Source organism: Artibeus jamaicensis, unplaced genomic scaffold (genome assembly GCF_021234435.1).
Source record: "Artibeus jamaicensis isolate MK-2021 breed Jamaican fruit bat unplaced genomic scaffold, CSHL_Jam_final contig_387, whole genome shotgun sequence".
In the NCBI taxonomy this organism is placed as follows: domain Eukaryota; kingdom Metazoa; phylum Chordata; class Mammalia; order Chiroptera; family Phyllostomidae; genus Artibeus; species Artibeus jamaicensis.
The window spans coordinates 4900634-4924175 of NW_026521812.1; the positions used below are offsets into that span (position 1 = coordinate 4900634).

Consider the following 23542-nt stretch of genomic DNA (forward strand, 5'->3'; position numbering starts at 1 on the left):
GCCAAGTTCGCAGTCTGGAAAGGGCTGGCGGGCTGTGATGTGAATGACACAGCACAGCTCTCTTTTGAGAATCCCCGAGGTAGTTGTCATGTGTCTAGAGGGCAACGGGTGAATGGCATAAGAGTGATGGAAGGGGAAACTAGGACAGTAAACCAGGATAATTCTAGATGTGAATTTGCATAATGAACTCCGGAAGCAGGCATAGCCATGTGTTCCAGGCTCCTCTGTGATAGGAATAAAAGTAGGGTCACAACAAAGGAAGTTTGCCTTTGATCACCCTGGAGTAGCTTAACTCTCCTGAGATACTGGCCAGAATGGTAAGTGTGCCTCACACAGTAGCAAGAACAGTTCTTCTTAGCGTCCATGGCCACTGTCGGAAACGAGTGAGAGAGAGAGGTGGGAGGAGCCAGATGATTGGATCCAAATGCCTTTATTTGTTGCTGGGCTTGCAGGCAGGCTGAGTCTGGACCAACTGCAGCCCTGGGTCAAGGCAAGAATGAGATTTTTAAGAGAAAAAGTGGGGGTTTGTGGGGGTAGAGGAGGGGTTAGTCTCTTGTTCTTCTGGTTTAGTTTCAGGGTTTCAGGATGTGAGCCGGGACAATGGGTTGGGTAAAGGGCCAGGCTGTTCCCCAATACAGAAAGGTCAGTCTGAGCACTGACCATTACGGCTGGAGTGAGATATCTATTGTGGGAGGTGAGAGTTTCGATTAGCTGCAGGCTCTCAAGAGATCGGGATAACTGAGTCATGGGCAGTCCAGCAGGCTGGGACACTGGCCTGACCCTTTCATCCGTTTTGTTTCTCTCTCTGTATATACTCTCCTCTTCCTGGCTGGAGCCAGCCTGCAGTAGCTAAGCTCCTGGTATTCGCAGACACTCAGTTTTAAGGTGGTAGCTCTTAGGTTGCTGCAACTGATCCTGCTGCCCTCATGTCCACCCAGTTGGCCCTGTAGTTGCTGATAGTTCTATTAAGGCATCCCAGACTCTTTTTTCTTGCCTTTTCCCGAGGTTTCAACATCACTTCTCTCTGATGTTGGCCTTTTGTCATTGGCTAAAACTGTGGACCCAAACCCCTCTCTCCTTGGGTAAGTCCCTTCCTGGGTAACTCCTTGAGCTCCCTGCCTGGTAAGCAGACCCACTTGATGGCTGCCTTCCAGATTCTGTCAAATATGCCTGAATCTTTGGGAGCTTTGATGCATGCTGATAACTTCGGAAAAGTTATGGGCAAAGAAATGGGAAGAGAAAACAGGAGCAAGAACGAAACGAGCTGAAACATGTCTCGAAGGGAGAGAATAAGAAATACAGGTGGCTTATGCTGAGCCTCTGAATCCAGAGTAAATAGTACACATTTATAGTATTCTTCTTACCCCGATTTTTCATTTATCCTCTCATGTTATTTTTCTATTTTGTATTGTTTGTATAAGACTTACACACCTTATAAACTTTTTTTGGAAACATGGCAGAGTATAAGTAAGTCAATAAATAAAGAAGGCAATTTACAGTTGCCACATTGAGTAATTAGCCATCTGACGACAGAGGTGATGTGGTCAAAGGCAGAGGCAAAACTACCTTTTGATAAATATGCTTATGACGAGAATTTGAAATAGCAGAAAAAGAGAACTTTAAATTAAAATCTAACCGCCAAATGGTTCTTTAATTCTCACTTACTCTACTTACTGATGGCAAAGTAGTTTGGCAGAACTGTCCCCTCACAACCAAACCAATCCAAACTCAAACCATGCACTAGGCAAGTCTAAGGGTCAATAACAAAACTTCCCCAGACTTGGGGCCCCAGTGAGGTTAAAGGGTCAGAGAAATGCCCTGCAGGGGAACCGCATCTCTCCACCAGGTAGGGTCTTTGCTGGCTTCACCGGCTCCAGGAAATCGACAGCAAGGGATAGAAAGATGTTATGGAAGGGGACTTTCTCTCACTTTGCCTCCGCAAAACCCAGGATCATCTCTTTCTCACACTCAACTTCTCTCCTGGCCTAGGCTAAACTTGCCGTCTAATGAATTCTCATTCTTTGTGCGGGGATACGGGCCCCACTCCCCCAGCAAGTGCCACACCCTACCCGCTGGATCGCCCCGTCCTTCCCCTCCTTTCTCTCCAGAACGCCCCTCGCGTTCCTTGCCGCCGAATCCAGAACTGCCTGACCCAGTCAGGGGTGCGGGCCGGCAGGTGGCTCGGTGGGAAGGGCGGGCCAGGGCCAGAGTCGTCGGGACTCCGGCCCCACAGGCGGGGTTGGGAGCGCGGGTCTTGCCCCTCCCGGCGGGCGGCGGGGCGGTCCCAGGCTGGCTCTCCCCACGCCGCCCCTCGTTCCTCCTCCTCCTCCTCCTCCTCCTCCCCGCTCCGCCAGTCGGCGGGAGCCCAGGTGCCTGCGGGCAGGAGGCCGGGAGGATGCACCGCTGGTTGCTGCTGCTGCTGTGGGCGCTGTGCCCCCGGGCGGCGGCGGGGGGCTCCGGCCGCACCTTCCCGCACCGCGCGCTCCTGGACTCGGAGGGCAAGTACTGGCTGAGCTGGAGCCTGCGGGGCAACCGGCTCGCCTTCCGCCTCGAGGTGCGCACCGCCGGCTACGTGGGCTTCGGCTTCTCGCCCACCGGGGCCATGGCTGCGGCGGACATCGTCGTGGGCGGGGTGGCCCAGGGGCGACCCTACCTCCAGGTAAGCGCGTCCGCTCCCGGGGCACACCCTGCCGGGTCCCGTTCCTACCCCGGGATAAGCGCGAGTGGAGGGCCCCCCGGGGCCCCCGGCTGATCTTTGGCGGAGGCTGGACGCCTTCTCCGGGCGCAGCCCCGCTCCCGCTGGCGGTCACCCCCGGGCTTCCAGCAGCCAGCCACCCGCCCCGCTCCCCGCCTGGGCCCAGGGTTTTCGCCCCCGGAACCTGAACACCGCGACTCCAGGCAGAGTTGCGTCTGTGCGTCCTTTTCCGTCTCCAGCGCCCCTCTTAACAGACCCCAAGTACACACCTGCCGCTCATTCCCCTCAACCCTGATGGGAAAGGAGAGGGACCCAGGCTTCGGGTCCCTGACGGACCGCTCTCAGGGTTGGATGGGTCGGAGAATTTTAGGCATTTTGCTGACTTGCTGCCTCGTGTCAGGGACTCTGAGATAGTCACGGCTGTTTGGGGACCCCTATGCGCGGGGCTGGTGCCAGCTTCTTCAGATAGATGAAGGTAACTCTCCAAAAATCCTTTAGGACCTTTGCTATTCTGAGAGCCGTTAGGAAGCTGCATTCAAGGATCTGAGTGACCCAGGCAAATTCCCTTATGAAGTTGCAAAACTTTTCACATACTTTAGTAGCTAACAAAGCTAATTTGACAGCTGGCAGTTTGTTTTGAAAGAGCTGGAGTAGCAACGTTGCCCGTTCTCAGATGTCTTTACGACTAGGAGAAAAGACTCGTGAGATAACGAGAATGATTAGGTAGTTAAGTGTTCTGGACATCTCGGTTTTTGACCTAGACCAACATTTAGACACTTTTCCACGATAACATAACAGCGTGTTTACTTACCAAAGTTCATCCAGCTGCCCTTTGCTAAAAGTCTCTTGATTCAGATGAAGACTCCTAGCTGTTCTGGCATTGTGTTAGGCTTTGGTGATATTAAAATCAATGTACCCCATAGATTTCAAAGTGCATTTCTCTGTAATTTTATTCCTGACTTCTGGGTTTGATTTCTACAACGTTCTGACTGAGATGCCATCAAATTTGAACCCTAATTCTGGCACCAACCTATGCAAGTTGGCCGGAAATAAAGAAGATGACAGCAATTAAAACTTCAGAACCACTCTGTTCTCTTTTTCTCATAAATTAATCCTTCCCTCCCAAACGAAGTACTCTACAGCTCCAATAAAATAAAGTTTTATGAGGATAACAGTCTGCTGAAGTCACTGACATATAAATTTTCTTCTGGTGCAGCATCTCAGACATTACATTTGTAAACCACAAATTCAACCCCAAACACAACCCTCATTAGCTCTCTTAACTTTCCTGTGATACAAAGTAGACAATACCTTATATGAATAACTATTTGAACCAGATCTTTTTGTCTGGTTTTTGTTTGTTGTTTGTTTAGGGTGGGGAAAGTAGTATGCCCTGTAACTATCCCTGCATGCTCTATTGAAGGGAACATGGGAATCTTACTAAGTTAATATCACAAAACAGGGTATATATGCTATCAAAGATAACTGACATTGTTTTTCCCAAAAGAGTAGCATTTCTAGAAAACCCACTCAATTTGATATCAAACGAAAGGCCAAGAGTTCTCCTGTTTCAACATGCCATAATGGGCCCAACACAAGCATAGACTTTGTTGAATAAAGAGGGTTTTCACACTGCTGGTGGTTCTTTATAAAGATTGCACAAGAATTAATTAAGTGCTATTTAGGTTGATTTTGAACCATAGAACTTTTCTTAAAATAATTAGGAGATACATATCACTATGAGATGAACCTTATAATGAACACTTTTCTAAAATAATTAATGAGCAAGAAATAGGATTATATTCTTCCACTTTTATTCCTAAAGAAAAATCCTTAGTTTCACATATAAAGATAACCATTTTCTTAGTTGGCTGACTGCCTCTACTACGTAATTTCCTTAAACACCCTAATCATTTTAGGCCATATAAGATACAATAAAATTATGGTAATCAATTAGGTTCAAAGATAATTTATTCAAAGCCTCTAATAAAGTTGAAGACACCAAAGATTGATAATCAAAGAAATGTGTCGGATCCAGCTCATTCATCCAAGCTGGGTGATTCCATTTGCCAAGAGTTGATGCTAAATCTTCTCCCTAGAAACTATTTGAGAGTCTTCACGCGGTGGTGTGGTAAGGGCATTCTCAGCAAGTGTACCCAAAGATAAATAGAGCCCCTAACCATAGTGCACGCAGTGTCAATTGGAGACTGTGTAATTTTACTTCCAGGGAGAACAAACTTTACATGAACCAAGAAAACAAAAGCATCAGCTTCTGGGGCTTCTTTGCATGTGCAGCAGCCATTGATACTGGAGACAGCATTAGGCTGCATGATAACCTAAGCTTACTTCCCAGGCACCGCCCCCTGTAACTTTTCCCCATTATTTGATTTCCTCCTCTCTTAATTAAATTTTACAGACTTGACTTTTAGGGGATTTTTTTGTTCTTGTATTATTCTGAATTTTATTTGCCTGATCAAACCCTTCTCTTCACGCGGGATGTTACCTGCTGAATAACTGTGCACGAGTAAGTCCCAACCAACCACGTAGAAAACTGTTGTCTAAATAGATGTTACAAACCCAAATACCCATAGAGGACAAGCAGCCTGTGCAGAAGAAGGCTAGAGTGGACAAGCAGGATGTCATGTAACAGAAAGCAGGGAGGACTGAGGAAACCAGAGTTTTTGCAAGTGATTTACTGTTATGTGGGGATACACACCAAGTATTACCAGACTTTTCTATCTTGTTTTGTTTTGTTCTGTTTTTGAGACAAGACAAAAATTTAATTGTGTGTGTGCAGTAAAATCTTCTGATTGCCAAGTACTGACCACAATTCAAGTTTGTTCGAAGCACCACGTATACACACATGGTTTCAGTTCAGATAGACCCTACAGACAGCTTCATCTGGGACCAAGAGGGGAAAAAAGCTAATGTTAATAAAGTGTCACGCCCAATTACGAGAATCCTTGAAAGTCAGAGAGGTGGGTACCATGCCTTTTCAGGTCAGGTTTATTCTGTGCCATGAACATTCCGTCCGGTGTCAGAAGGGACCTTGCCCATTGTTTTTGTTATCTATTGTGTAACAAATCACTCTACAATATAGTGGCTTAATCCAAGGACAGCATGTATTTTGCTCACAAATCTGCAGGTTGAGCAGAGCTTAGTGGGGACACCTGTCCTCTGTTCCACCTGGCGTCAACCCCAAGGGGAGTGGTTGGAATCATCTGAAGGCTCGACTGGCACTTGGTGTTGGCTGTTGTCAGGGAGCTCCACTGGTCCTGCGGTGGCAGTGTGGCCTCTTCGTGTAGCTTCTGGGCGTCCTCACAGCAAAGTGACTGGGTCCCAAGTGTGGACATCCAGAGATGTCCCTGTGGAACTGTATAACATTTTTTAAACCTAGCCTTTGAGTCATGTAATGTGTCTTTTGCTGTAGTCACAGTCCCACTGGGTTTAAGAGGGAACATCACATTGTAAGGTCACATGGGAATGAACTATATCAGTATGGCCATCTTCGGAAGAAACATTCTGCCATACCCGTACTTACAGTCTTGCCACCGTCTCCTTTTGAATTTTGTACCTGTCTAGATGCATCCACTCTCTCTTGACACTGCTGAGATTTGGAGGCAGTGTTTACTTATTCACCTTCTTTCCTTCCCCCTCTCTCTCTCTGGTACATGTACACACACACACTAACTGTAAGAAGTTAGTGAACAGTTGGTGATTTCTCCATTGTCCTCCTATTCCATACTCCTTCCACTCCTCCCCCATCTCAAAATGAGTTCTGACCTTCCACAACCCATAGTGTTCAATGGTTGCCAACTACCCAATGAGTCAACCTCTAGAGGGCAGTGTGGCATTTGTCAGTTGGTATAATGAAAAATCCTTACAGGGCAAAAGACTTACTATGCCCAGAGAAGAGGTATTATGGGAATTTTCTCTGCCCATTTTGTGACCCTCTGACCCTGTCTACAGATATTTTCTGAAATGGTATATAATCAGGTACCACCAAAATGGAGAAGGAAAGAGAGAAATATGGTTGCGAAACCAAGCCCATCTCAGTGAACTCAATGAGGAACGTTGTCCTGCAGATGTTTACCCTTGGGGAAGCGTGCTCTGTGGGGGATGCTGCTGAGTCACTTTCTACACTATCTTTCACAGAACTGCCAGGGGTGGCGATGGAAAGCAGTCCTTCCTTTGGCGTCAGCTTTTGAAAACTTCACCATTTTTTTTCCTCAATGAATTAGCTCAATGCTCCCTTCCTTGATGGATCATGTCCTTTCCTTGTACTTTGCCCCTTTTTGACACAGAGCAATCCCACCCCCACCAGAGCCGCTTAGCAACTGTGAGTCCCCATTTGAGGCAAGTGATCCGGGCTGATGAATGCGCAGTTTGTGTGAGTCAGAGAAGAGGGCAGCATTGTCGGATGTGCTGTTGAATTTGCACAAAAATTGATTCACTCTTCCTTTGGGGGTGTAAATCATTAGTGAATGGAGGCCATAATATGTGTCATCATTTGTTACAGCCTTGCTTGTTGGCTGTCTCTAAAACTGAAGCGTTTCTGTGATTAGAAGTGAGTCGTCAGCAGCAGGGTAATTGCTGCCCGGCTGCTTGCTGAGGAGCTGAGGAAGTGCTTGGAGCTGATTTGAAATCACAGAAAACAGTGAGCATTCTTTGTGGTTAATGATGTGCTTCATTCAAGTGCATCCCAGCCAATGGCAACAAAGAAATGTTTGGAAAGCAAATTGAAAAGCTGTAAGGGGAAGATGAAGAGAGTGTGCACCCCTGACACATCTCAGCTGGAGCTTTGTTAAGAGATATTTATAAGTCTTTGGACAATGCCCCCCAATAACCAGATGACAGAGGGACTTCTCCAAGCTTCATGCTTGGGAATTAGTAGTACGGACACATGGCCAGTGTGATGCTCAATACACAGTGATCGTCTTCAGTGTGTGGTTCTCCCTGGCAGAGCAGATGATTTCATAACGACAGCCTTGAGGAAATGGCAGACCTAAGAGCCATGGGAACAATGTACCTGAATTGACCAACAGAGTTCAAGGCTTCAGGCAACCAATGGCAATTTCTGAATTCTTGAAAGGAGAGGCAAGATTCTACTTCCAAGAAAGTAAATGGTATTTTATTGAATTGTCATTTGTAATAGAGCCATCATAAAATAAAGTTGCTGGCAAAAAGAATGAATTCATTATATATCATCATGTTTCTGGAAATGTTTGATCCATATGTTTAAAAAAACTGTGCACACAGATGCTTCACAACGCTGTTTATTGTAACTTCAAAAAGTAAGTAATGCAGAACTTCTAAAAAATATTTCTCCAGGAATCTTCTTCCAAACCTATGTCTTTTTACCTTGTAAAATTCTAGAGCAGATTTAAAAAACCCCTACTCCTAAGGACAGCATGCAATATGTTAGTAGAGAACTTTGCAAAATACTTACATATAATTTTTGTTAACTGTAAAACTGGGGTTATATATCTGAATGCTACACAAATAATGAATGGACCAAATTTAGTTTACAACTGAGGTCTTTCTTATTAATCTTATGTGCACACATACTTATGAGAAAGTCTTTAAACACTTCTTGTTATTACAGGTTCAATGTTGATGTTTCATGTCTGTGCTTGCTGCTTCTCACTCCCTGCCCATTTTAAAGATGAGGAAACTTAAGTTTTGAGTAGCTGTTACATAAATGACTTGTTGCCTTTCTGAATCCCAATTTGATGTTCTTTCTTCTGCAAGCAAAGCTGTAGTTTACAAAAATCATATGCATTTTCTTCCTTAGTAGTGAAAGAACATGTATAATAAAATACGTTTTAAGAAACTGATAAAATGAAATCATTGTATTTTGGCTACTTTCGTTTCACTATAAATGTCATAGGTATATATTTCTAGTATACAATTTTTCATTCACTGGGCTCTTAATATAACCAACCATACATTCTGGTAACTCCTTAAAGTGTGTAATTCTCACAGTAACCCAGTGATGTCAATATCTTATTTCTCCCATTTTGTAGACATGTTATCCTGAGACTTTAGATCACACAGCCTGGGAATCTTTTCTGACTTTGACTATTTTTGTAAAGTGCTACCCTCTAGACAGAGAATGTTGGCATGTTCATGCATTCAGTCAGTCAATATTTACTAAAGGTTTATCAAACAGTTCTAGATGCTGGGAACATAGTACTGAGTGAGATGAGGTTATGGATATTATGGAGCTCATACAAATAAATAAATGAACAAGAAAAATACCAGAAAAATAAATAAATGAATAAGAAAAATACCATAGCACTTATCACCAGAAAGTGATCAGCGCTATGCCAAGAATTAAAAGAGGATGATGTGCTAAGGGGCTGCGTGGCTTTTTCAGATTAGGATGCTTATAAGCAAACCAAAGGGAAATAATTTATCCCAAGTTTTAAAGGTTGTTTGCAAGATTAGCCATAGTGTTTACAATGAAAAATATTATATACTATGAAGAAGATTACCTGGTCTGGGCATCAAAGAACTCTGTAGACCTTGAATATAGGGGAGTGCCTACCTGGAGGAAATATAATTAGTGCTTTTTCAAATGTGTCTGAACCACATGAGCACTCTCCTCTATTTCTGTGGCATTGTTACACAGATGTTTAGTAGGCTCAACTAGAGTCTTCCAAGCTTTAATCTAGAGACTTGGTGATTTTATAGAAGTTTCTTAATACTAGGTGGGAATGTGTTCCTCTTATACTCTGTGTTCTTTCTCATTTTCAATAATCTTATAGAGCTTAAGGATTCTGAGAAGCTAAATCAACAAAACCACATATGTCTGGGGAAGATTTCCATCTTTTGGACAATTTTTAAACTAAAACCTTTGAATCTTGGTTTCATAGATAAAATTTAATTGCTACCTTCCTCCTCTCCCACCCCTGGCAAAGTCTATGCACTGAAATGTACTCCTACAAGGAAGCTCACGGTAGATAAAACCACGTAGAAATTCAGCCTCCTGATACTTTGGATGCCTTTGGTCAAGACCAAGGAGGCTTCATGCTATGGCAGATTGCAGTCTAGTGATGGGTAGGCGGGGGCCAATAGAGAGCTGAGAACTGGGAAAGATGCTTCCCTGTCACATGTTCCAAATTTTTTCTGCACATTAGAGTCACTTGGGTATCCTTTAAAATCTTTAATGTCCAGAAAATCTTTTCTCCTCCACACCAATTAAATCACAGTCTCTGCAGAGGGATGGTGGACAAAACATTAATATAGTTTTTAGTTTTTCTGGTGATTTTTATGTGCAGGAAAGTTCAGGAAATACTGACCCTGTGTGGTAAGACTCTTTGATAAGAATACGGTAATTCGTTTGTAATCCACATAGAGAAGCTTGGAAGATTCCAGGCACAGGGCATAGGGATGCAAAGCAGGTCTCTGTACAAAGCAATTTCCACAAACCATTTGATGTCTGAAGCACGGGCTAGCATTTGGTGTTTAAGATTATTTTGCAAAAACAAAAATAAAGTGGTTTTCCTAGAATGGAAACAATCGTGAGGTGAATTTAATGAATTAGTTGATAATACTATGTATTTTCTTAAATTTACATGTTGAAACAAGACCAGCAATGGAAGAACTGGGTAGTGATATATTTCGAAACACACAGAACCAGAAGTCTCTGTCTTCTTCCAAGCCCTCTGCCGTACCGACACACCTTTCTTCAGTTTGTACTGTCTGCTGTATTCCTAAGCAACAGGAATATTTGCCCACACAGAGCCTAAAATATGTTATATGTGATACCAGAGCATCAGTGGAACATTAATAAAGAAATGTCCCAGATAATTTTCAGCCTGTATTTAAGCCAAGAATAGTGTTCTCTAAAATCTTTTGTTAGAATTAACAGTAACAGAGTGGACTCCCTTTGCATTTGGTTAAACTCTCCTCAAGCATTTCTCCGGTTAGATAAACGCACAGCCTTTCCTTTCCCTCTGGTCTTTTCCAAGGTTACTTATAAGCCCCATGGTGTGAAATACCCCACAGCTATTATTGCAGAAGGGAGAAGGAGCAAAAGTAGCAGAAGAGGTGAATAGTGGTTTTTTTTTACAAGTTCATGACTGTGCTGGGGCTGCCACATCTTCCTGAGGTTCCAGGAGCAAGTGCATGTGTTACCTGCTGGACGCCTGCTGAGCAGTTAGGAGCAGGAAGTTGTGGAAATCTCACCCCTGCTTGCTGTTTATTCGTGGAGGCGCCCTCCGCAGACCCCTTAACCTCTCTAAGTGACAGTTTCCTTTATGAGGAAAGGAATCATATCTAATGCATGGGGGGACGTTGTTGTTGTTCTTTTAATCCTGCCTCTCTGGCCCACATTAGGTAGTTATTTATTAAAGTATAGTTGACATTCAACGTTATATTAGTTTCGAGTATACAACATAGTGATTGAACGCATATACCTTATGACGTGATCAACATTGATGTAGTAGCCATCCACCACCAAAGTTATTACAATAAAATTTTCCCTGTGCTGTTCCAGTTATACAACAAATAAGTTGCAGGTAGCTAATGCAATGCAACACATGGGGCTTTTGTGAGGAATAAATAAAATAGGCAAGTAAAACTCTTCGCACAATATGTGACACATCGAAAGTACTCCATAAATACAAGATGTCATGAATCAATTTCTTAATGAAATATCATGGGACGATTACATGGAGACATATGTTCCAGCTTCTGAATGTGGGAAAAGGTTTCTGTTAAATGTATAGAGGGAGGTGGTTGACAGAAATTTCTGACAAAATCTGAGGACAAACTTTAAGCAGATGGTTTGTGAACACTTGGCAGTCCTTAATGATTAGAGGCCAGCACAGTTTTAATAATCATAGATTTTACTGACAAGACTGCATTTTCTTTTGAATTGGATTTATTGGGCCAGTAATTGGGAAATCAAGTAAATGGTGCATCTGAATGATAGCAAGTAATTATCAGGGTTTTGCATAATGTCTTTACAAAAGATGGACTAATAAAGTTGAATTAGTTATAATCATAGATGTTTAAACATGCAAACTCAAAATATGTTAATAACAAACTGGCTACATTAGACTGCAGAATGACTGAGGACTCAAAAGACAGTAAAAGACAGTGATATATTAAAATAATGAAAGAAAATGGAAAGTTAAAAATTTAATGAGAACACAAATTAAGTTAAACATTTGGTTAAAAAATTAGATGTGTATGCACAAGAAGTGTAAAATTGGACTTAATTAGAGTTCATATGAACAAGATGTAAGTATTAATTCATTTTAAGCTCAAAGAATGTGCTTGCTGAACAGACAAATGCAGTATTAACCTACACACTCTATTGTTTGTGTGAAGGATATTGGTATAGTGTTCTGTTCTATACCAGTCACACCAGGCTAATCACACCAGAAGATACTTTCTAGAACAACATTTTCGAAGAATGTGTGGGTGAACTGGGGTTACAAAGACAGTTGAACTCTCTGGAAATTGGGTACCTGAGTTATGGGAACAGCTGGCAACATTGCACCAGGAGAAAGAACAAGTGGAAAAGACATGATAATTGTCTTTGAACGAGTGGACTGTCTTCCTCGAGAAATATGCATTAGATGTCACCTATCAGGCTCCAAAAGGACAAAAAGAGACCCAGTTAATATACAATAAAGGGTATTTCTGGGAAGCAGAGGTATGAAACTTAACTGATTTGTTTTTGTGAGGCTGTAAATTTATGAGCTTTGTCACTGGAGGCATTAAATACCATGATCATCTCTTAAGAAATCTTCCTTTGGCAGGAGCTAGGATTTAGGTATCTTCAGGTTGTGTTCCAACTTGAGTATGATGCTAAAAATAATCTTACTCCACAGTCATGCTTTTAGGTTATTCAAGAAATTAACAGAAGGGAAGACATTAGCAACTATGAAACTGCCTTGGTTTTTTAACCTGCCCCCACTGTAGCTGGAGCCACTGGGACCACCTTCTGTCTCCCTGACCACCCCTCTTCTTCTTTCTCTGCATTCTCCACACTGTACCCACAGCAGTGCATACTCATGTTTATACACTTTTTGCATGTCAGTCAGAATATACCAACTTGCTGCTTAAAGCTCGAATGACTTTCATTTAAGCCTAGCATTCAAGTTCCCTGTACTGCCATGCAAGGTGTTCTAACAACATCTGGGGCCTCATCTGGTCCTGGCTCACTGCGTTTACCCATTCTGAGTACTGTAGTTCAGGCACACCGGCTTTTGTCTGCTGCATCAAATTGGATGTTCATCCCCAGTTGAGGGGATTGAACACTTCAATCCCCACTTCAGGTTCTTTCCAATAGCTCTTCTGTCTTCCTGGAATTTATTTTTTGTTTGTTTACTTGTTTTTGTTTGTTGTGGCTGGCTTTTACTTGTAGCTGGTTTCATAGAACAAGAAGGTATCGCTGCCTCGGCAGTGACTTTTTGATCACTCAGCCCAAAGGCCCTCTGCTGCCTCTCTGTAATCTCTGTTCTGTTTTCCTATAAGCACTTAACATCTGAACAGTTTTGGTTATATGGTGATTTCAATTTAAAAAAATGTCTGTACCCTCTCCCACCTAAACTATCAGTTTTATTATAGGGGGACTATGTTTCCTATCCTGGGCAATCATGTGTCTTTGGCTTTACAAAAGGGGCTGAGGAATAGTAGTGACTCAATACAATGTGTTGGAAGAAAGAAGAGGAAGGAGGGAGGGGGAGGGAGAGAGAGTCAGAGTGAGGAAGACAGAGTGAGGTACTTTCTTCTCAAAATGTGTTCCTTGCATAAACTGATCGCAGAGAATTAAGAGAAGTCATCTAAACTTTAGGACGAAGGTAAAATGACATCCTATTTCAATGGCAAGATCTGAAGTTGCTTTTTTCACTAAAGTTCATGGTTAAAGAAGCAAAATTTTAATTTTACCCTGTGTCTCTGATAACTCTATAATTGTAGCAAAGTATTAAATTATAGTAAAATTAAAATGAGAATATTAATTTTATTATTATTGAGGATGTGTATTTTCAGAAGGTGGAACTTACGGCACGGATCGCTCAGGTGGGCCCCTCAATGGAATGCAAGCAGCAGGGTTCACATTTCGGTATCTGGTAGCTATTTAACAGATCTCTTATTAGACCTACAGTTCCAGTTTTATCTGAAGTGGTTTCCAGAAGGCAGGCCCCTTCCGTTTTGACCTTTTGTTCAAATTTATAAGATTTGTGAAGAAATAACTTGTTAAAATCAGCTTGTCTTGACTTCTGGAAACTATGTTTATATAGTTCACTTATACAATTTTATGATTTTTTAGGATCAAAGATTCCCTTTAACACCCAAATATTTATTATTTTACTATCAATATTATTTAACCACCATAACAGTTATTATAGAAATTGATATTACAAACAAATGTTTGAAGGAACCAGGCTTTTGAGTTGTGGGAAAAAAAGAAAAACTACAAGCACCTGTTGGAGAAAGTGATGACAGATGGCAACATTTTTCTCAAGTTTTTTTCCTGCAGCTGTGCTTACATTCAGGTCTCCCGGCTGAGCCAGAGTTTATTCATATCTTTTATTACACTCTGAGTTTTCACTTTGTCCTGTTTAACACAGCAGCGTCAAAGCTCTATTCTGTGTCAGAGATTTTACTCAAGAGAGGAACAAAACTGACAATGAGTGAGAACCAGTTTAACATCTGTGCAATCATGTTTTTTAGCAAGAGGTCACGGCGATCTTGCAGAATCTAGACGCGGGCTTTGTGGGTGTGTTGTCTTCGCTGGAACGTGGCAGCCAGTTCTAGCACTTTCGTGGGCAGTGCCAACTGTTGCTAATGCTGACTTCGCTCTTGCCACACAGCATTTGGAAACCTTAATGATGTATTTCATAATTTTTTCAAAGCATAAAATGTTCAAAAGAAAAAATATCCTGTGAGAACATGTTTCAGGAGTACTACTATCTTTCATGACACAGCTGCAAAATACTGGTAACTTTATTGCTGGAGTCTAATTATTAACTCTGACTTTCAAGGCTAATAGGTAATATTTTACCTTTGAGAAACATCAACAAGTTAAAAACATGATTATGATGATCATCCACAGTGAAAAAATGATCTCAGTGACAATTCATTTGGAGCCGATCTTAGTGCAGAGGTTTGCATTAGAATGATTGACATTCACGTAAGGCCGTCGATTTAGGGCAACTTTACTTCACACTCCACTTTACAGAACCTGCAAACTGAGTAAGTGCAGAGAAGGGTGGCTTCTGGGTATCAGCTTTTATATTTACATAATTAGAACATCTGCATGTTTTGACACTCTTAGAAAATCTCTACCACTCTCCGAGTTCTCCTCAGTGCTCTTGCCTTCACAGACTCCATTTTTAATGAGACTTAATCGGAGCCCACTTTTATGTATTAGTATGTTGTTATATTTATAAAATACACAATACATTTGATACATGTATCATCCAATTAGATTTGTGTAATGGCTGACTGCAACATGACAACGAGAGGGCACTGTGATCACATTCCTATTTTTATTTTAAAAGTCCTAGAGTATCAAGCACTCTAGGTAGTTAGCTGAGGAAAGGCCTTCACTGTAAATTTAATGTAGAGCCGCATTGGGGCCCGTTTGCTCACTGGGGCTGGGAGTGGGGGTGAGGTAAGGGATGCCATTTGGTTCTAATTCTGAAGGCGAAAATCAGTAAAAATGATCTGGGAAATTTTCTTAAATATCTCCTAACTGCTACAGTACAGTTTTGTGAATATAAATTTCTAGGTGATGTTACCGCTATTCAAACTCTTCGATGGTCGATGGTCGATAATTTACTGTCAGTTTCATTCCCCGGTCCCCTGCTTCCCACTCCCCAGTACGATGGTTACAAAAAAACTATTCTGCTGAATTACCCACTTGAGTTATATTCATCCCTTTGTCACAGTGTCAGGAAACTTTTAAACTCACTGAACATACTTTTTTTAGGTTTAGCCAATCTGCATGAAGGATTTTTAAGACCCACAAGCCCTTGAGTGACTTCTTTCTCTCCCTCTTTTTTCTCCTTCCCCATCCACCCTTCCTTCTTTTCTTCCTCCAAGCAAGAATAGTTGAATGCAAGGAGTTTTTTTTTGCGTGGGAGGGTGCTTTTTCTCTCCTCTTGCCTAATCTAATTGTTCTCTTAGGGTTTGCCAATAAACCATTTTTATTGTATAGTATTGATAGCATTAAGACTGCATTTGATTATAGACCATGTATTTTTTATTAATACAGGGTGAAGGAAGAAAAAATGTAAGGTACTACTAGGGAAAGTTTTGCTCCCAACAAGTTAAATTATGACTATAACACAAAGATGTGAATATTGGATTCCTATTTTTTATTTTTGTTTAGATTTAGCAAAATGAAAGCAGGATGCTCCTTTTAAAATTACACCTATTTAATGAGCCTCTGCTCTGTGTAGGCCATTCTGTTAGGCACTGAGGATATAAATTACATTAGAAAACATTCACAAGCATGGTTTCTACATTAGAAAACATTCTAAAACATGTTTTTTCTCTCTTAGAACTGTTTTTTTTCTTTCCTTTAAAATAAGTTAGGGAATGCCCTCCTAGTAAGGCTTTCAAAGAGCATTTGCATGCATAAACTTTTTTTTCTAAATGTGATGTCAGTTTCACAAGATTCATGTCCATTTAGGGGCTAAAAGGTTGTAACAACATCCCCAGAGTTCAGTGCCAGATGTGTTTGCATGGCAGGTCATGCAGACCCAAATTCATCCTAGCATCTGGCTAAACACTTTCCACGTCCGATCTTAACCATATGTAAATATAATGGAGAGCAAGTGAGAAAATAAACTGTCTCTCTCTTTTTGTTCTATTTATAATGTAAACAACTATTCTGAGGTTACGAATTTATAAATGGATTAACGGTGTTAGGTCTCTGTGACTAGGCTTTTACCACATGGTGAAGATAATGCTGTGTCTAGAATATATTGCCTGGACATGGAACGCAGGTACAGGGATAAGGATCCAGAGAGGGAATGATCACTTCCAGATGGAATGATGGAAGAAGACTACCTAGAGGAGGGAGGGTCTGGAAGAGAAGGAAGTGTTTCAATGGAAGGCATTAGTTCAGAGTCCATCTCAGTGGGGTGAGGAGAACAGGAGATGGGAACAAAATGAATGAAAGCAGTATGAACAAGGCAGAGTATTTAGGGGGCATGATAGAGATCCTATGGTAAGATTAATTGATAGACATCCTGCAAAACTGGGTTAGGCTAAATTTTAGGTAAATGTGAATCTAAATTATAAGATTTTGTACTATAAACCATTGAATTAAATGTATTCACATACCGAGAGTGATTCTGAAGAGAGAGCTTGACAGAAATAAGTAGGAGGTGGTCTGCACTGAGATAGGAGAAGTTGTCATGGAGAAGAAGCAAAAGGTGGGTTATTTTTCCAAGGAAGATATGATAGGAGCAGACACTGTGGAGTTGCGAGTAACAGAAAAAGAAGTTAAGATTGTGGTTGTGAATTTGGATGGCTGGGAGAAGGGCATGTCAGAACATCAAGAAAACTAGTCTCACCGAGTAAAGGTAAATATAATTTTTGATATATTGCATACGATTTGGCAATAAGGCTTGCAAATGAGAGTATAGGCTCTCATTTGCAATAGGCTTTTGAATATGTGATACTGAATAAAGGTGATGGTTGGAAACTGTTGGAGTAGATGAGATTCCAGAATGAAGAAATATGAAGACAGAGGAGGACGTGTCAAGAGATAACTTTGATGTCCATGCTAGAGGATGGAAATGACAGAGGTAGCTATCCGAGGTGGCAGTCAACAGTGGAGCCTTCTCGAAGTGAGGAATGTGGGCATTCTTGCCTTGTCGCCAGGACTGACTTGTTCCCAGATTCAGAGGGGAAGAATTCAGTCTTTCATTGTTAAGTATGATGTTAGCTGTAAGGTTTTTCTAGATGCCCTTTATAAGTTTAAGACAGTACTTTTGTATTGCTAGTTTACTGAGAGATTTTACCATGAATGAATGTTACCAATGGTTTTTCTGCATTTATCAAGGTGATTGTATGATTTTTTTAGGCTTTTGATACAATGAATTACACTGATGGATTTTCTAACGTTCAACCAACTCTGCATGGTCTTAATATATTATCCTTTTTATGTTGCTGGGTTTTATTTGCTAATGTATATTGTTAAGATTTGCGTGTAGGCCCATGAGAGAGAGTAATCTGTAAATTTTCTTGCAATGTCTTTGATTTGGTATCAGGGTAATGTTAGCATCAAAGCATGAAAAGATGAGATGGGAAGCACCCTTTTCTTCCTTCCTTCCTAGAAGGGTTTGTGAAGGGTTGGCATTGTCTCTGCCTTTGAGATTTGGTACAATCGACAGTGAAAGCACCTTGGCTTAGAATTTTCTATGTAGGAAGGCTTTTAGCCATGAATAGATCACAGGGCTATTTAGAGTATCTGGTTTTCTGAATAAGTTGGTGGTTTGTGTCTTTCCAAAAGATTGAGTTCTTCTCATCTAAATTATCCAAGTTTTATGTATCAAGGCAAACATAATATTAACCTTTAGATGTCTGTAGGATCTATTTTAATATTCATCTTTCATTTCATTTACACCTATTTGTTTTCTGCACGTCCTATCTTTTCTTTATTTTAATTTTCTCTTTTTTAGGCTTTCTTTTAAACTGAGTTATATTCTATGGTTTCATGAATTAGATGTTATTTAGGATAAAAAGAAAGGAAGATGAGAGCTCTCACGATTGCTGCTGAAATTCCTTCAATTAAGTTGAGATGTATGATGATAAACTGAGGGCCAGGAAATGTTGCTATTTGTCTGGAGAAGGTTTAGGACATTTGTCTTGGGGTATCTCCTGAGAAAACAGCAAGAGAGTGACATGGACTCCCACGCACTAATAAGGTCCCTGGCTGAAGTGGACGTGTAACCAACTAATAATACTACTTGGGTAGCTAATCTGAAGCTATGTTTCCAAATAAGCCTTAAAATTTGAAAAATGTGAAAAAAATCGCAATGGAATTACAGTAGTGATTAGGATGTTTTGCATTTCAATTTTAGTTTTAATCAGATACATTCATGTTTCCCCTCATGAACATTGAAGATATCAGCTCTTTTAGACAATCACGTTTTGCTAGGAGTCCAGACCGTGGCATGATTGGCTGCTGTCTTTCTGTATAGTGAGCCCTCGGTGTTTTACACAGGGCAGATGAACTCAAGGGTTTTAGTTAAGACCTGAGTAAAGCTTCTCCCATTTTCTTTTTCAGAGCTAAGTTATCTGAAAAGCCAGAAAATGCAGAATAGCTGGAAGGAATTGGTATTGGTGAATGGAAATAGAACAAATGGAAAATTGGCAAACCAGCTGGATATTTTGTGGGACTAATGGCTTTAGAAACATGTTTACAAGATGAAGATAATTATTGTACTCTTTGAACTGATTACATTTTGTATTGTATTCTTTTTGTTTGCAAAAACTGATTGCTTGATTCATTGCATGAACCTAAACCCCTCATTGCCCATAGGCCTTGTTATTTTGTTTACATATTGAAAATCTATGTAATTAAAAATGGGAAAATCACTGTTTCATAGGAATATGGCAGCTGAACAACTTTCACAATCCCAACTGGTTGTCAAAACTTTTTTGACAAACCCCAACTTTAGCAGTAGCAACAGTACATTTTATGTGAAAAACTTGACAAAGATATTCTCCAGAGACTGAAAAGTGAGCTCACTCGTACTTTCCCAGAAGTGAGCCTGATGGTGTGGGCCAGACAGCCTCGGGTCAAACCCTGGCTTTCCCACTGCTTACCAGCTGTGCGGCCTGAGCAGGATGCTTAGTGCTGCAGTGTCTTCGTTTGTGAAATCGTTTAGCCTGTAGACTTGATGTGAACATTAAATGAGTTGCTACCTGTGAAATGCTTACAGTGGGCCTGATGCATAGCATGTTTCCAATAAGTTGCGGTTACCGGAATGAAAAAGTTGGTTAGGCTCGGAGCATTGCCAATAATGCAGGGTTTGCACAATGTCTAGATCTGGGAACCTGGATGCAAATCACACATACTTGGTAAGTACCTTCAAAAGGTACTGGGAATAAAAAGTCCAAATACTACCCATGGAAGTGTGACATTTATTGATGGCTTAAGGTATTTTTTTCTCATATAATATATTTTTCTCTTCCAAGCATAGCAATATTTTCTTCAAATGTAATTTTTTACTATTAGTATCAGTATGTATATTCTAAATCGACTCTTTGCGATTACTGAAAAACCAGTATAAGTAAGGCAAAATTTATGTCCATAAGTGATAATAATTAACAATGTGATTTTTGTAGCTGTCAATATAGTAAGCTAATGGTAAAAGCACAGAGAAATCTTTTGGAAAAAAGCTATGTTTTAGCATGGAAAGAAAAAGGATTGAATGGACACTAACAGTGATAGGCATTTGCCCCGTATATGCTGTTTCATTTATTTAGGGGAGAAATGGGGGTCAGCTCCTAGTCATGCGATTCCAAAGCTCATGCTTTTTCTGTAGTGTCTGTCTGCCTCCCAGAAGTGATCTGCACCCCATTGATTAAGTTTTAGTACAAAAGTTACTGCTGATCCACAAAAATGAAACTTCCCTAATCTTTTAATATCTTGTAATTATTAAAAGAATTATTAATAATTATCTCTAATTATTTTCTTATTTTTTATTCCATTTCATTTTAATGAGTATATGCCTTTAAAGCTCACACTAGAACAACCCATCATCTTAAGAGTGGGTTTCCTTTTTAACTGCAGAAGAGACACTATCTGTGGAAATTGTGGAAAAAGTGCTGACCTTGGGGCTGGTTCTTGCTTTGCCACAAATTAGTTACTTCATTTTGAGGCAAGCAATTTCACATGTAGAATTTCTTCTTTTTATTTGCATAATAAATGAAAAGTACTCAGTCATCTGGAACATTCCATCTCTTTGGATGCTTTATGGTATTATACATCCACACCGTCTTTTCTTGAAGAGCCAGAAGTTCAAAGATGGGCCAGTTTCCCAGGCAATTGATTCCCTAGTTGGGATCCTCCAGCCCCTTAGAAATTTTCAGGACTTAAAAAATGACTACAGATATAGAATTTTGTAATAAGCAAACCCAGAATCAGTTTTTTAAGGTCCTGTATATACTCTCTCTTTTTAAAATTTCTGTTATTTTGTTGTCATTCACTTAATCTATATTCTTTTCCTTCTGAATTTAGGATATCCTGACTTTTCTTTTCCATATTTTCCACAGGATTATTTTACAAATGCAAATAGAGACTTGAAAAAAGATGCCCAGCAAGACTACCAGCTGGAGTACGCCATGGAAAACAGCACACACACAGTGATTGAATTCACCCGAGAACTGCACACGTGTGACATGAATGACAGGACTATAACGGTAAAGAGCGTCCAAGCGAGTACACGTGTGAAGAAGTTGTACATTTACAGTTGTGAAGTCCCTTACAGAATAAAAGGAACAAATATTTAAAAATAACGTCAATAACGAAATCACAGAGTCTTCGGGGGAATATTTTTGAATTCTCTTTACAAGCCACCCACAAAAAAAAATCTAAGACTATAAGTATCAATAAAGGCAGTTTTTGTGTTAATCTAAAATTTTTGGGAACTGTTTAAAGTGTGTATAATTTGACTTACAAATGCTTTTAAGCATCTTTCTATGATATTTGAAAATAGACAATAGATAATGATAGGAAGACATGTATTACAGGAGAGAGAAGTATGATAGTAAATATAAATTCATCAGATTTGTTACTGATGCATCTTAGTAAACCCCTAAAATCAAGATGAGTAGTAAACTAATTAAAATTGTCTATCAAATATTGTAAAAGATTTCTTATTGTCAAAACTCATAGAAAAAGTAATATTTCATGCAGATGCAAACTTAATATTTAGAGACTTTATAATTCATGTGGTACTTTGGAAGTTTCCATGAATTTCTTAGATCAATTTCACTTTGTGTAGACCAATAAAATTATCTCTTTTATTTAGTGTATCAAAGCTTTAAAAATAGGGATATAAAAATCTAAAGCTGTTTTGATTAACATTCATCCTAAAGAGTAAAAGGGGAAGAAAAAACACAAGCAAAGACATGGATCATATTTTATGCAACATACAGTGCAATTATACTTTAATTGGAGTAATAATTATAGTCATTTGACTTATTAAGAAAGAATATAGCTTTTAAAATAAATAGCTTTTGCTTTATTGTCTATTCCCAAAGTTCTTATTACAAAGGCGGGGCAAAGACACCTTTATGTGTGGGAGGAGTGGGCCATTTATTTACCCCCCAGCAAACCCTCCCCCATACACCCCCACTTTGGGGTAATCTCTCTTCATTGCCGAGTGGAAGCCAGTGTCTCCTAATACTTCTCCTGGTTGGGAAATAGCAGTTCATCTGATTTGTAACTGACAAATTAGTGAGCTTCCAAAATCAAGACGAAGAGCAGACCAATTCCTTAGAAAGTCCCAGGATTCCTAAAATGACTATCAGATAAATTCAAGGTTAATACACAAACCCAGCATTAGAAGTTCCTCCTGTGTTTGCATTTTATGTAAATTCATTCAAGTGACTTTTCTCTGACCTGGAAACTAATTTTAATTGTCATCTCATTTATTCATTTTCCTAAATGAATGGACATTTAGGAAATGGACATTTCCCTAAAATGTCCATGGTGTTAAAACAGGTTTTAATTTTCTAAAATCCCTGCTGCATAACAAGACTATTTGCTTGGTAACTACCAGTTGCTGGTTTGGAGGGTTAGCATGACGATGATTTGCACTTTCAGCATGCATGAAAGCATGCCTGAAGTCCGTGTCCTTCACACTGTTTTGGAACACATAATCTCGCCTGCTGACAGACAACTCTTTCCTCACCCGCCCTCCCATCCCCCAAATACTTATCTATTTGGGTAGTTAATGATTCAATGAGATTAACACAATAAATGTCAGAGAGCATATTAAGAATTCCAAATATTATTATTCTTTTTCCTTCACTTCGATATCTTGCTTCAAATAGAGCTCTTTAAACTCAACTCTGTGGTAAGGGAAGCGCTCTCCTGGGACATAACTGTGCCCATGTCTGATCCCAGGAGAGCACCGTGAGAGTGATCTGGGCCTATCACCGTGAGGATGTGGGAGAAGATGGTCCCAAGTACCACGACTCCAACCGTGGCACCAAGAGTCTGCGGTTATTGAATCCTGAGAAAACCGATGTGTTGTCTACAGCCATACCATACTTTGACCTGGTAAATCAAGACGTAAGTTTTTTCAGGTTTTATGACTATAGGGGTGGGCTTATTGAAAGTGTATAAGAGTTTTTACTTGTATTTAATTGTCTATCAAGAGGATGTGACTTTGTGTTCCTGTCCCCTTTTTATTAAGACAGGTCCTCATCCCAAAGAAAGGTACGGTATATTGGTGCCAGATGTTTAAGATTCCCATGTTCCAGGAGAAGCATCATGTAATAAAGGTATGTGACTCACTCACAGGCTAAACTGAATTAGTATAAATGGAGGAGAAATTGTGGTTCTTAAAATGAAAATGATAAAAAATATATAGAAATGATTTTTCATTCTTTGAAAGTTATTTAGGGAACAAAGAACTGGCTTATCTGACACACACATTGTCTTAAATGTCATTGATTTTAGGGAGAGAGCCGGGATTGCACCCACTGTTTTGCATTTTCTCACCTAATTTCACACATTAAATGTAAAATTTGAACCTCTAGTTATTTCTTGGACAACACTTCTACAGTTGGAATTCTGGAGTTGCAATTTAAATGTTCATGTATTGATAAATTATATTCAAGAAGGTTAAG

At 40.2% G+C, this 23542-nt stretch overlaps 1 protein-coding gene across 1 annotated transcript in view; it reads left to right on the forward strand.

The window, feature by feature from the left end:
• The first annotated feature begins 2349 nt into the window (after positions 1 to 2349).
• MOXD1 (monooxygenase DBH like 1) overlaps positions 2350 to 23542 on the forward strand; it is a 75044-nt gene continuing 53851 nt past the window's right edge. Inside the window, exons 1-4 of the mRNA XM_037136277.2 lie at positions 2350 to 2659; positions 20957 to 21103; positions 22815 to 22982; positions 23111 to 23194. Coding sequence (XP_036992172.2) covers positions 2396 to 2659; positions 20957 to 21103; positions 22815 to 22982; positions 23111 to 23194 — 663 coding nt within the window. The 5' untranslated portion in view covers positions 2350 to 2395. The remainder of the gene's footprint in view (positions 2660 to 20956; positions 21104 to 22814; positions 22983 to 23110; positions 23195 to 23542) is intronic.